At 37.0% G+C, this 13,236-nt stretch overlaps 1 protein-coding gene across 1 annotated transcript in view; it reads right to left on the bottom strand.

Moving 5' to 3' along the window:
• Positions 1-13,236, bottom strand: part of CC2D2B (coiled-coil and C2 domain containing 2B) — a 170,316-nt gene that overhangs the window by 68,762 nt on the left and 88,318 nt on the right. Inside the window, 2 exon segments of the mRNA XM_055093218.2 lie at positions 3,233-3,373; positions 9,720-9,817. Of these exon segments, the coding sequence (XP_054949193.1) occupies positions 3,233-3,373; positions 9,720-9,817 (239 nt within the window).

The following is a 13,236-nucleotide window of genomic DNA, read 5'->3' as shown; positions in this document are numbered from 1 at the left end:
TATTGATGTAGGAGTCAAGTTTTTCTGATAGTGTAAAAATTTCTTGTTTTCAGTATAAGGTTTTGTTTTCCATTTTAATTATTTAAGAAGGAAATCCTTTGGTAAAATATTACATGCTCTGTTGGGAATGTAAAATGGTGCAGCTGTTTTGGAAAACAGTCTGGCAGTTCCTCAAAAATGTTAACTACAGAGTTACCATATGACCCAGCCATTCCATTCATATACCCAAAAGAAAGAAAAGCCTATGTCTGCACATGTGAGGAGTGACTGCTAATGGGAAGATGGTTTCTTTAGGGGGTGACAAAAACATCCTAAGATTAAATTGCGGTGATTGTTGCACAATTCTGGGAATTTATTAAAAACCACTGAACTGGAGACTTTGAATGGGTGAACCATATGGTATGTGAATTATATCTCAAGAGAGCTGTTTAAAAGCTATTATATGCTTTTTGCCTTCTGAAATAGAATATAGGGGACTAAGTGCAGATATTATCTATATGGTAGTATCCTGGGCTGAAAACCCAACCCCATTAATGGCACTGCAGAATCTGGGTAAATTACTTAAGAACTCTATGCCTCACTTTTCTCATCTGAAAATTAGGTTGTTGTGAGGATTAAATGCACTAATTTAAGTAAAGTGCTCAGCCCAGGACTTGGAGTAAAACAAACACTTAATAAATATTATTATTATTTTCTTCGGATTCAGAGCAATCAATATGACATCAGTAAACTTGCTGTTCTTTAATACAATGACTTTTAACCTTTGTTACATATTAAAATCACCAGGGAAGCATTTTAAAACTCATGATGTCCAGACCATACCCCATACTAATTAAATTAGAACAGTCATTTTTAGAAATTCCTAACTGATTTCAATCTATAATAATTTGGGGAATAAGTGTTACGAGTAACTTAGATAATAGGTGTTATACCCAGATTTTCTTCTGAGGGAAACTATTGAAGCAGGGTCTATAGCTTCCTCCTTTCTATTCTGAGCCAAATGACTCTGGGAAATGATGAAGGTCCTGATGCTATTTTATCAAATGTTGTTGCATTTCCTGCTTGCATAGCTTGCACTTTCTTTCTCATTTTCAGTTTCTTTGGCAGTTATCTGAATCTTCTCCAGGTAGGCAGTGCCAAACAGAGAGCACAAGTGAAGACAATATAAGAAATCTGGATTCTCTGTGTTATTTGCCAGTGCTGTAGTTTGGGTTCAGGGGCAGAAGAAAATACAATCTATCATCTATAGCGACTGACCCACCCAGTCTCTCTAAGCTGAATGCAGTGTTGCTAACAGTTAACAAGGAGAGTTTGCCACCTGAACGAGAAGACAGGGCTATCTCCTCAACTTCCTGTTACCTCATTTCTGCCGCTGTAACTTTATAAAACTTGCTCTAGCTGAGATTATCAATAACCTCCATGTCAGGAAATCCAGTGAACATTTTTAGTAGTGAACTTAACTGATAATAACTGCTAACCACTTCCTTCTACTTAAAATACTCCTGTTTCCTTGCCTCTGGGGCAAAATACTCTAACGGGTGCTTCTCTGTCCCTCCTCTGGTTTCTCCTCCTCTACCATGCCATTCAAAGCAATTTCTCAAGACTCAGTGCTTGGGGTCTCTCCTCATCTTATTCTCTGCCTTCTCCCTAGGCAGTTTCATGCACACCCATGGCTTCAATTATGCTTATTTACTGTGTCACAGACCATGCACGTAGCTGCCCACTCAATTACCTTATTTAGAGATATCTCAAAGGCATATCAACTTCAACATGCCCCAAACCAAATACATGACAAAATGATAACCTGAGCTCAGTGTCTAGGTACCAGGCCTTCTTATCATGAGTACTATCTTTCCAGGAAGCCTAGCTACAGGTTTATTCAGTTAGGGCTCACAAGGACCAGGTATGTTGTGAGGTCAATAGTGGTAAAGTTGGCCAGGAAACAGTTCCTAGGAACATCTTCAAACAGATGGCTTCTCCAATTGATCAGAATGATATTTTTAACTGCTTAAACTAAATGCCCCAATTTAGGGTCGCTGGGGCTACCCCAGCTGGGGCCAGCCTGGTGACTGACAGTGTGGTATTTAGCTGAGAGGCAGTCTGGAGAGACGAATTGAAGCCAAAGTCAGCTGGAAAAGTTGAATGTCAGGAAGAACAAACGCAAAGGGCCTCAGGTGGGACTGGAGTTCAGAATAGTGGCAACAAGAGTTAGTGGTGAGCAGGTAATATGGGTCCAGAGCCATTGTTCTGGGTAACCCTACGACATCTGTGTCTCCTCTTTGTTGCTCAGGGATTCATGATGCATGGGTGTGTCAGGTTGGTTTAAAGGATTAGAAGCAAGTCATTACATTTACATTAATTTAGGAGTCTAAGATAAAGTTCAATGCTGGGTTTAGGTTTAGAAACCGTCCAGAGCACTTTTGTTAAAATAAAATAAAAAAAAAACTACTGCAGCAGGAAAAAAAATCAACAAAATAAACATTTTTCTTATTTGCCTGAAATTATACTAACCTTTCATACTTTTGAAAACCAAAAGACCCAGGACAATGGGTTGTGGGGAGAAAATTAGTTATTTCCCTGTGAGTTCACAAACAGCTTAAGTGTTTGGGTTTGAATTATTTCCTCCATAAGACATGGTTTTATGATTTTATCAAATTATCTAAAATGCATTTCATCTAAAGTATGATTGCTGGCTCCACATTTAACTTTATAAGAATGTGCCAAACTGTTTCCAAAGTGGCTGTACCATTTTGCATTCCCATCAGCAATGAATAAGTTTCTATTGCTCAGCATCCTTTCCAGCATTTGTTAATGTCTTGTCTTTTCTTTCCTTTAGTTTTGGATTTTAGCCATTCTAATAGGTGTGTAGCACTGTTTCTTTCTGGTTTTAATTTGCATTTCTCTATTGACAAATCAATAGAGAATGACATGACAATATTGAGCATCTTTTCATGTGTTCATTTCCCATCCATACACATTCTTGAGTGAAGTGTCTGTTCAAATCATTTCCCCATGTTTAATTGGGTTTTCTTAAGTTGTAAGAATTCCACTTTATATATTCAACATATATATGCATATATATATATGTTTATGTATTTAAGATACAAATTCTTTGTTGACCACATGGAATAGTTGCCTAGCTTCTGGAAGTCTTCCTAGTCACTGTGAATTTCCAGTTATTCATGAGCAGTTCCTCAGGAGACCAATAAGAGCAAATAGAGCAGCCACTTACCTCTGAACCTGTAACTTTATTGGGGTGCTTGTAAACCCTTGCCCATGTCGAAGAGATTTAATCTGTTTCCAAGTTCGTAATATACTGTGTAGTAGGGAGAGGTCCTTTCCCCTTTCTAAGTCATACATCTGTTTTGTATTACTACAACAAAAATGGCAGAGCAAAAATTTGTCAGTGGATTAGAACTAAAAGCCTTCAAAAGTGGCATGGAAGAATGTATTGCAATAACTCTTCTGAACTCCCTCCCCACCTTATTCTTTTCATTTTATACACATCTGAACCCCATCTTACTATATTTTATATTACCCACTGCAATTCCATTAGAAATTTGTTCCTTTATGACTTAATGGCTTTTCACTATTCAAAAGTGCCCTGCTAAAATGCAAATGCTTCTGAGAAAGGAAATAGCCTAGCTAGAATTCTACGAGATTTTTTTTTTTCTTTTTTGAGAGAGTCTCACTCTGTTGCCCAGGCTGGTGTGCTATGGCACGATCTCAGCTCACTGCAACCTCCATCTCCTGGGTTCAAGTGATTCTCCTGTCTCAGTCTCCCAAGTAGCTGGGACCATAGGCATATGCCACCATGCCTGGCTAATTGTTATATTTTAGTAGAGATGGGGTTTTACCATGTTGGGCACCCTGGTCTCAAACTTCTGACCTCAAGTGATCTGCCTGCCTCAGCCTCCTAAAGCACTGGGGTTATAAGCGTGAGCCACTGAGCCCTGCCAGAACGCTACAAGATTCTGAAGTACCAAAGAGAGAAGAGCAATGGTGGAAGAAAGGAGCAATAAAAGAAAGGGAGTGGAAAGCCCCTACGTTTTGATAATTGTGCTTGCTATCTATTCAGGATTTAGTTAATTTCTGGTTGGCACTTCACTATTTACAAAAAAGAAGATGCAAACCAGCTGCTGCATGTCCCTTCCAATACTTTGGTGCAGTATGATGCTCCCACAACTTTTATTTTGCCACCTAAGTTCTATTTGGATGGTTCCAAAGCCACTGGTGAGGGATTGGCTTAGATTCAGGATGCCAAAATCTCAAGAGTTCTTGATGGGAAAGGATGGTGGTAGCCTAGCACCATAGAGTTTGAGTCACTATAAGAAAGTGCTGGGGAGGGATTCTTACTTAGTTAAAGTGCATGAAGATAGAAAATATGCATTTCAAGGCCGAGCATGGTGGTGCATGCCTATAATCTCAGCATTTTAGAGGCCAAGGTGGGGTGGATCACTTGACCCCAGAAGTTGAAGACCAGCCTGGGCAACATGGTGAAACCCTGTCTCTACAAAAGTTACAAAAACTAGCCAGGCATGATGGTGCACACTTGTAGTCCCAGCTACTCAGGAGACTGAGGTGGGAGGACCACTTGAGACTAGAAGGTTGAGACTGCAGTGAGCCGTGATTGTGCCACTGAGCTCCAGGCCAGGCAACAGAGGGAGACCTTGTCTCGAAAAAAAGAAAAAAAGAAAATATGTATTTCAAAACTCAGTTTATATCACTTCCTCAGTAGAGCCTTGCTTGAAAACCCCCACAACAAAATTAAATTTTCTTATATCTCTTCATGCTTTTCCTTTTAAATATTCATCACACTTGTAATAAGTCATTCAATGTCTGTTTCCCCATGTGATTTCAAGGTTCAGGGTACTTCAGGATAACAGGTGTATATTGTAAATGTTACCAACATTTTTTGTAAGCCTCCATTACCTCCCAATCCACTCACATAGCTGAAGTGTGAAACAAGAATACTTAAAGGAGTGTGGTCATTTTGAGTAAATGCCATAAGAAGTGTGATGCAGTAGAAAGGATAGCAAGATACTTGGAGTCAGACAAGCCCAGTGTTAACTGTGGTTCTCCAACTTACTTAAGAAAACTGCTTAAGTGTTCTGGGTCTTCACATGCTCAATTTTTCTTCAACCTCCTGACACCTATTTGAATGAAGTACCTCTAAACTGAAAGCAATGGATCAAATTATTAATCAGAAAATAATAAAATAAATACACTATTCTCCGTATATTTCCAGATTTTCTGGAAATTGTATAATGTATTTATTACACTTTTTTCAGGTTAACAATTAGAATATTGCTTCAAATTTAGAGGTACTTTGCCTAATAGGCTAATAATCATATTTTTAGAATATTGAAGTAACATACTGTTTTAAAAAAGTTTCTTCTGTGTTTCATAACTTTGCAAACACATTATATTAGTATGTTAAATTACACTAATCAACCCATTGTATTAGTATGTTAAGTTACACTAATTAATTTATAATGTTGAACCATCCTTGCATTCCTTGGATTATTCCAAATTGGAATAATCCAAATTTGGTTATAATGTATGGAATAACCAAATTTGGTTATAATGTATTATTTGATAAAATTCTGTTTAGTACATTAGTATCTATGCTCATGAGTGAAATTCAGTTGCAATATTTTGATACGGTTGCCAGGTTTTAATTTCAAGGATACTGTAACCTCATTAAACGAGCTGAAAATGTAGCCTCTTTTTCTTTTATTTGAAAGAGTTTGTGAAGAATAGTAGTTATTGTTAAATAAGAGGTTGTGAAACTTTTTTGTGCATCAGAATCACCTGGAGGGCTTGCTAAACACAGATTACCAGGCCCTACCTGTAGAGTTCCTGATTCAGTGGTCTGTGGTAGACCTGATAATGTGCATTTCTAACAAACTCCCAGGTGAAGGTGATGATGCTGGTCTGGGGACCATACTTTGAGACCCACTGCTTTAAATGTTCTAGAAAGTACTCTAGTCATCTGAGCCTGGAGTTTTCTTTGCAGAAAGGTTTCAAATTAATGGTTTGATTTCTTTAACAATTATTGAATTACTTAAGGTTTTTTTTTCTTGTCTTTCACTTCTTGAATATGTTTGATTAGTTGTATTTTGTGTAGATTTGTCTTTTCCATATAAATGTTTACATTCTTTAGCATAAAGTTATTTAAAATATACAGCATCTATAGTAATGTTCCTTTTCCTTTCCTGACATTGTATATTTGTGCTGTTTCACTTTTTCCACTTGATCAGCTTTCCCAGAGTTTATCAATTTTTATCCAACTTTTGAGTGTATTGATTTTCTCTATTATGGTTTTATTATTAATTTCTGTGTATCTCTTTGTTATTTCATTCCTCTTACCCTTTATCCTAATTTCTTTTCTTTCTCTCTATCTTCTCCTTTTGAATCTCCTCCACTGAATATGTTGGTCCACTTAATGGTGTTCCACAGGTCTCTTAGGCTCTGTTTGTGTTTCTTCAACATTTTTTTCTTTCTGTTGCTCAAATTCAATGATTTACATTGTCCTATCTACAAGATCACTAATTCTTTCTTCTGCCTGCTGTAATCTGCCTTTGAATCTCTCTAGTGACTTTTTCATTTCAGTTATACTTTTCAGCTTCATTCTCTTTTTCAATTTTCTATCTCTTTATTGTTACTTCCATTTTGTTTATATGTGGTTTAATTAATTAATTAATTAATTAATTTACTGAGACAGAGTCTCACTCTGTCACCCAGGCTGGAATGCAGTGGCACAATCTCAGCTCACTGCAAGCTCTGCCTCCCAGGTTCAAGCAATTCTCCCACCTTAGCCTCCAGAGTAGCTGGGACTACAGGTGCACACCATGACACTTGGCTAATTTTTGTATTTTTAGTACAGTTGGGGTTTCACCATGTTAACTAGGCTGGTCTTGAACTCCTGGCCTCAAGAAATCTGCTCACCTCAGCCTCTCAAAGTTCTGGGATTACAGGCTTGGAGCCAACACGCCCGGCCTATTTTGTCTATGCGTGGTTTAACGTACGGTTTTCTTGACTTTCTTGACATCTTTCTTTAGTTCTTTGAGCATCTTTATGACAGTTGTTTTCAAGTCTTTATCTGGTAGATCTGCCATTGAGTAGGTCTTTATCTAGTAGGTTTTTTTTTTTTTGGCATAGTTTCTGTTGATTTATTCTTTTCCTTTGAGTTGGCCATACTTTCCTGTTTCTTTGTACACCTTTGTGTTTTTTTGTTGTTGAAAACTGGACATTTGAATCTAATAATGTGGTAACTCTAGAAATCACATTGTCCTCCTTTCCCAGGGCTTGCTGTTTTTTGTTATTGTTATTATTATTATTTTTTTTAAATCATGGCCAGGTGTGGTGGCTCACACCTGTAATCCCAGGAATTTGGGAGGCCAAGGCAGGTGGATCACCTGAGGTCAGGAGTTCGAGACCAGCCTGGCTAATATGGTGAACCCCCATCTCTACTAAAAATACAAAGATTAGCCAGGCGTGGTGGCACACACCTGTAGTCCCAGCTACTCAGGAGGCTGAGGCAGGAGAATTGCTTGAACCCGGGAAGTGGAGGTCGCAGTGAGCCAAGATTGTGTCACTGCACTCTAGCCTGGGTGACAGAGCAAGACTCTGTCTCAAAAAAAAAAAAAAAAAATCATTGTCAGCTGTCTCTGTGCCCAGGATCAGGCTGAGGTATAAACATAAGGTCCTCTCCAGTCTTTTCTGAGTTGATGCCTTTCCCTGGGTATGTGTGGTCACTTTCTAATTTTCCCTGTATATGCAGTTGCTTTTAAATGTCGTAGTCTTTAATATCTGGCTCCCAAAAGAAGAAAAAGAAACAATGAAGGGGAGGGGAAGGGGCACCAGCCTTTTAAATCCTCTGGAAGTCACTTTATCCAGAGATAGAGGGGCTTGCAACAATGGGGAAAAGTACAACAATAATGGTCCCCCTCTCATTTCACCTCTGTGGTTAGAAGTAAGCAGTGATCAGAGCACAGGTCCTCAATATTTGTAGGATAAGGTCCTTTTTGCTTACCTTGGGCTCCTGAAAAATGTGTGTGGATTACTCCAGGAACACGTACACAGCTGCCTGCCATGGGGCTGAGGGGCAGGGGTGGGGGGATAGCTGCTACTGTGCTAAGAGCTGACATTGACCAAAATTAACCCCAATTTACCACCCAAGCCTTCCTCTGGATGCTGCAAGCCTTCAGTAGACTCCAGAGTTCCGAAATATAGGCTTTTCATATCCATGAGTTCTGCATCTATAGATTAACCAATCTCAGATTTAAAACATTTTTTAAAAAGCCAATAAAAATAACAATACAAGAGTAAAAAATAATGTGAATAAACAAATACAGTAGAACAACTATGTACATAGCATTTACATTGTAGTGGGTATTATAAATAATCTAGAAGTGATTTAAAGTATATGAGAGGATGTGTATAAGTTATATGCAAATACTATGTCATTTTATACAAGGGACTTGAACATCCATGAATTTTGGTATGTGTAGGAGGTTCTGGAACCAATCCCTTGCAGATACTGAGGGACAACTGCAGTTACATCAGACAGGTTCTCTGCTAGTACAACTGTTGTCTGGGTGGGCAGATTAATTCCTAGTGCTTCTTCTTCTTCCATCTTCCTAGAAACTCCTTCCATTGAATTTTTTAATTTTCATTTTATATTTTTCAATTCTATAAATTCTCTTTGGTTCTTCTTATATAAAAATAGCTCAAGAAGTACTCAATTATTTACTATATCTTGTTTGTAGATCATATTTTCAAGCTTGTCTTTTATTTTTAAATCATATTTTAAAAAGTTATATTATTTTCTATATTTGATAATTCTATTTTCTTAAGCTTTTGCTTGTATGAGCCTTCTATTATTTCTGCTGGCTCTTATTCATGCTGTCTTTGTGTGTGTGTGATAGAAGAGGTTGTAAACTGTAAGCTCATGTTCCTTAAAATGTTATATCTTTGAATAATCTCTGAGCTAGGATTAAAATTGTGCTCTTTCAGAAAAAAATATGTATTTGCTTTGCCAGTTGTTTGGTGCCAATGCCAATCTGGGACTACTTTAAGTTAAATTCTAAATCTGAGATAGATTTTAGGCTAAATAAGTTGTATAAATTCATGTCAGAAGTCTGAATGAAGCCTGTCTTCTGATTATGAATACCTTCCAGTGAATTTTCGTGCTTTTAGAGATTCTGTGACACATGAATATGTTTTGTCTTGGAATTACTTTCCCAGTTATTTCATACTTTCATAACTTCGCTTTCCAGTCTATAAGCCAATGGCTCCCAACTTGTAGACCATGCTTTTTACAGGGGTCCTTAAATTCACTACTTGTGAAATATTGTCTTTAGACTGAAATAATAATATATCTTGCACATGTGTAAATGTGCACTAATTCTCAAATATATACTAACACTTCAGATCAATATAATCCAAGTCCATTTCAAAGTACTCATGAACTCATAGTTCTTCAACTTTTTAAAACAAATCAATGGATGTTAAAACTAGAACTATTTTCACATGGCACCCCTGTGAAATATTTTTACACAAACGTGGGTCTTAAAAAAGATTGAAACCATTTCTGTAATCGCCTAAAAAGTAAGGATTGTGTACTTTTCTTTATCTTCCATAGCAAGTGCAGTACTTTGTCTAAAGAAGTTACTTAATGAATGCTTGATGAACATGAATGGCTCAAAACCTACCTTATTTGCCAATAATAATCTTGTAAAGATTTTCTGGTCAGCTGGTTTATTTCTGAATTTTCATTTGACAATTTGGTAGCATCTGTCAGTGCTTTCAGCTATAACAAAAAAAAAGAGCTCTTTGGTATATTTTATCTGCCTGTTACCATTGATCCAGTTCACCTGTAGGTCAAGGTGTGTGCAGCAGCAGAACAAATGTATAACTTTGTGTGTATTATTGGCTTATCTTCCACAATATATTTTATATAAGCACCTTGGGGAGGAACTGAGAAAGGCCTCAATATCTATGTAGGCAATAAACATCAATTTAGTATCTAATAACATCTAGTATCTTGAACATTACTAGACAATCAATTCATCAATTGATATAAAGAAATGCCATTAGATCAAGAAGGCATATTGAGCACAGGTATCAATCTTATCTTTCACCTAAAATCCCATAGTTACAGAAAAAATATATGTCTGTCTTTATCCACATTCATTGCCATCACATTCATATCTATATACATATATTGATAACTATCTTTATGGATAAGTGCATAATGTAGGAAAACAAGAAGAATAAAATCAAGAGAACAAGATATACTGCAGAAGGTATAAAACAGAGTAACATCCATAGAACAATAGAACTGGAGGAAACTAGGCCCTAAAACACATAAAGGAGATGTCTGTCACAGTTGGAGGTAATTTGTGGGAACTTCAAGACTAGAGTCAATTGATATAAACTTTTACTGGAAGACATACAAGAAGACCTAAACATAGGAAAACAAACTATATTCCTGGAAGAGGAAACCCAATTTTTATGAGGATCAAATTTCTTTCAAAATTAATGTAACAGTACAACACAATCACAATAAAGATGGTAACAGGGTTTTAAAAATAGAAGGTGACAAGCTAATTCTAAGGTTCATGTAGAAGATAAAATCTATGGGGTATCCAAAAACATTCTAGAAAAGAACAACGAGGAGGCACTTGTGCTATGACATATAATTTAATAATTAAATATGGTAATGAAACAGTACGGAACTAGACAAATATGTCATATGAGGAACAGACAGTCCTCAAGCAAACCTATATATTAATAAATATGTGCAGCTGGTATAGGATAAAGTTAGTATTTTAAATCAATAGGGAAATAAATGATGGTATTTGGATACTAGGCTGCTCTTTTGGGAGAAAGAGTGGAGTTGGAGCCCAGTCTCACCTGAGACACAGATATAAACTCTAGATAGAAAAGGCTAGAAATAATATACACACATGCCCTTTGACACACACATATATACTCACAAATCCATATGTATACACATACACAAATACATACATAATATATACCATAAGGATATATAAAAGGAAGTCTTTATAATTTTGGTCTGTCAGACACTATTCATTGCCCTTAAAGGATCATTTTTCTTTGTTGGCAGAACACCAATTTTGTTCAATTGCTCAATCATTTTCCATGTGTTTTTGAGGTAAACTGATTAGTGCAGCTATTTGCAGCAATTTCATTCTTGCCAATGAATGGTTTAGGCATTATCATGCAAAATAATTCTAGTCAATGAAATATCAGGGGAAATCTGCTGCAGGGCAGGAGAGAGATTGGAGAAGGCTCTCAATGTGAGACACTACGCTGCATATTGTGTGTCTCACCAGCATGCCTTCAACTGGAGCAGCCACTTGGTTAGCTTCCATAAGTAGAGCTAACCCCAAGTCAACTTGCTGAAGATGAAGAGAAGGACAGAAAAGGCTAGGGTTGTTGATAATATCGTCGAGACACCAAATTAACCAAACCTAGAGCTGCCCTAACTTGGACAATGAGGTAATGCCTTTTCCTTATTGTCTGAAGTAACTGAGATGAAGTTCTCCATGAATTGCAACCAAAAATATGCTAATTGGTAAACTTGGGGTAGAGAAGGTCTTAGGAAGCTTAGGAAGCAAACAAGAAAATCTAAAATTCACAAGGGAAAAGATGAACAGATTTGACGTTGTAAAAATGTAAAATGCTTGCCAAGCTCAGTGGCTCATGCCTGTAATCCCAACAACTCAGGGAGCTGAGGTACGAGGATTGCTTGAGGCCAAGATTTCAAGGTCACTCTGGCAATACAGCAAGACCTTGTTTCTTAAATTTTTTTTTAAAATGACCTGGGTGTTGTGGCATGTACCTGTAGTCCCAGCTACTTGGGAGGCTGAGTGAGACCATCACCTGAGCCCAGGAGTTAGAGGCTGCAGTGAGTTATAATTGCACTCTGGGGGACAGAGTGAGACCTTTCTCAAAAAAGAATTTTTTTCAATTTAAAATGTTTGCCAAAATATATAATAAAGTTTAAAAGCAAGTAACAGAATACGACAAAAATATACAAAACATATTTAAAAGACATACTTCTTTTATGGACTTACATCTAGAAAAATATATATATTCTTTTTTAACTTGTGAATTAATTAAAAATAAAGCTAGAGAAAAATACTGAATATTGGTGAAGGCTCTGGGAAGTGGGCTCTGTCCTGCCTTGCCAGTGGAAATTCAAATTGGAAAAACATTTGGGAAAGGCATTTTATCACTTTCTAATAAAATTTAAACTGCATATACCCTTACCTTTGACCAGGCAACTTCACTTCTATGGATCTATCCTATAGAAGTTTTTATATATGTGTTCAAATATATAGGTACAAGGATATTCACTGCTTCATTATTAATCATAAATGATCTAAGTGCCATTGAATGGGAGTGATTAAATATATTAAAATAAACCTATATTATGGACCTATATATATATAGTGATACATAAAAAGTTCCAAGATAGAGTATTAATTTCAGAAAACCAGCTGGGCATGGTGGTGCACACCTGTAGTCTCACCTACTTGGGAGGCTGAGGTGGGAGGATTGCTTGAGCCCAGGAGTTTGAGTTCAGCCTGGGCAACATAACAAGATGCTGTATCTAAAAAAAACCAAGTTGCCAAATAATACATATGGTAAGATCCAATTTATGTTAAAAACAATCATGGCATACATACATATAGAAATACAGGGAGAGGAGAACTTTAAGGATGTACTCAAAGAACTAAAGGATGTCCAAACCATGAGGTGAAGAACGAAGTAGGGCTTTCACATCTTGACACTTCTACAATTAATCTTTTCCAGTGAGAACGTATTCCAGTATTACTTGTACAATTTTTTAAAGCTAGAGGGAAAAAGAGCAGAAGTCTGCATAGCTGAGCATCCTTTCTACTCTCTCATAGTATCAGCAACATCCCTCTTTGTTCTTTAAGTGGAAGTCATACTCATATAAAGGAGCATATTTCAGTTTAAGAATTCCTTGGATGCCAATGACTCTTCCACTACTCTGAATTGGTTTGAAAACACTGGGAACAGGCAAAGCCATACATTTCACACCCAGGGACTAAATTATCCATGTTTAAGAAATTAATCTTTTAGTGGGAGGCCAATGAACATGCTCTGCACCACCTGGCCTTTTCTTCTCTTCCCCACTGCTCTTCTCTACCTCAGAAGGGAAGATCACGC

This window comes from Pan paniscus, chromosome 8 (genome assembly GCF_029289425.2).
Source record: "Pan paniscus chromosome 8, NHGRI_mPanPan1-v2.0_pri, whole genome shotgun sequence".
NCBI classification, from domain to species: Eukaryota; Metazoa; Chordata; class Mammalia; order Primates; family Hominidae; genus Pan; species Pan paniscus.
Note: the sequence above shows the minus strand (reverse complement) of the source record. Positions and strands in the feature narration are given on the sequence as shown.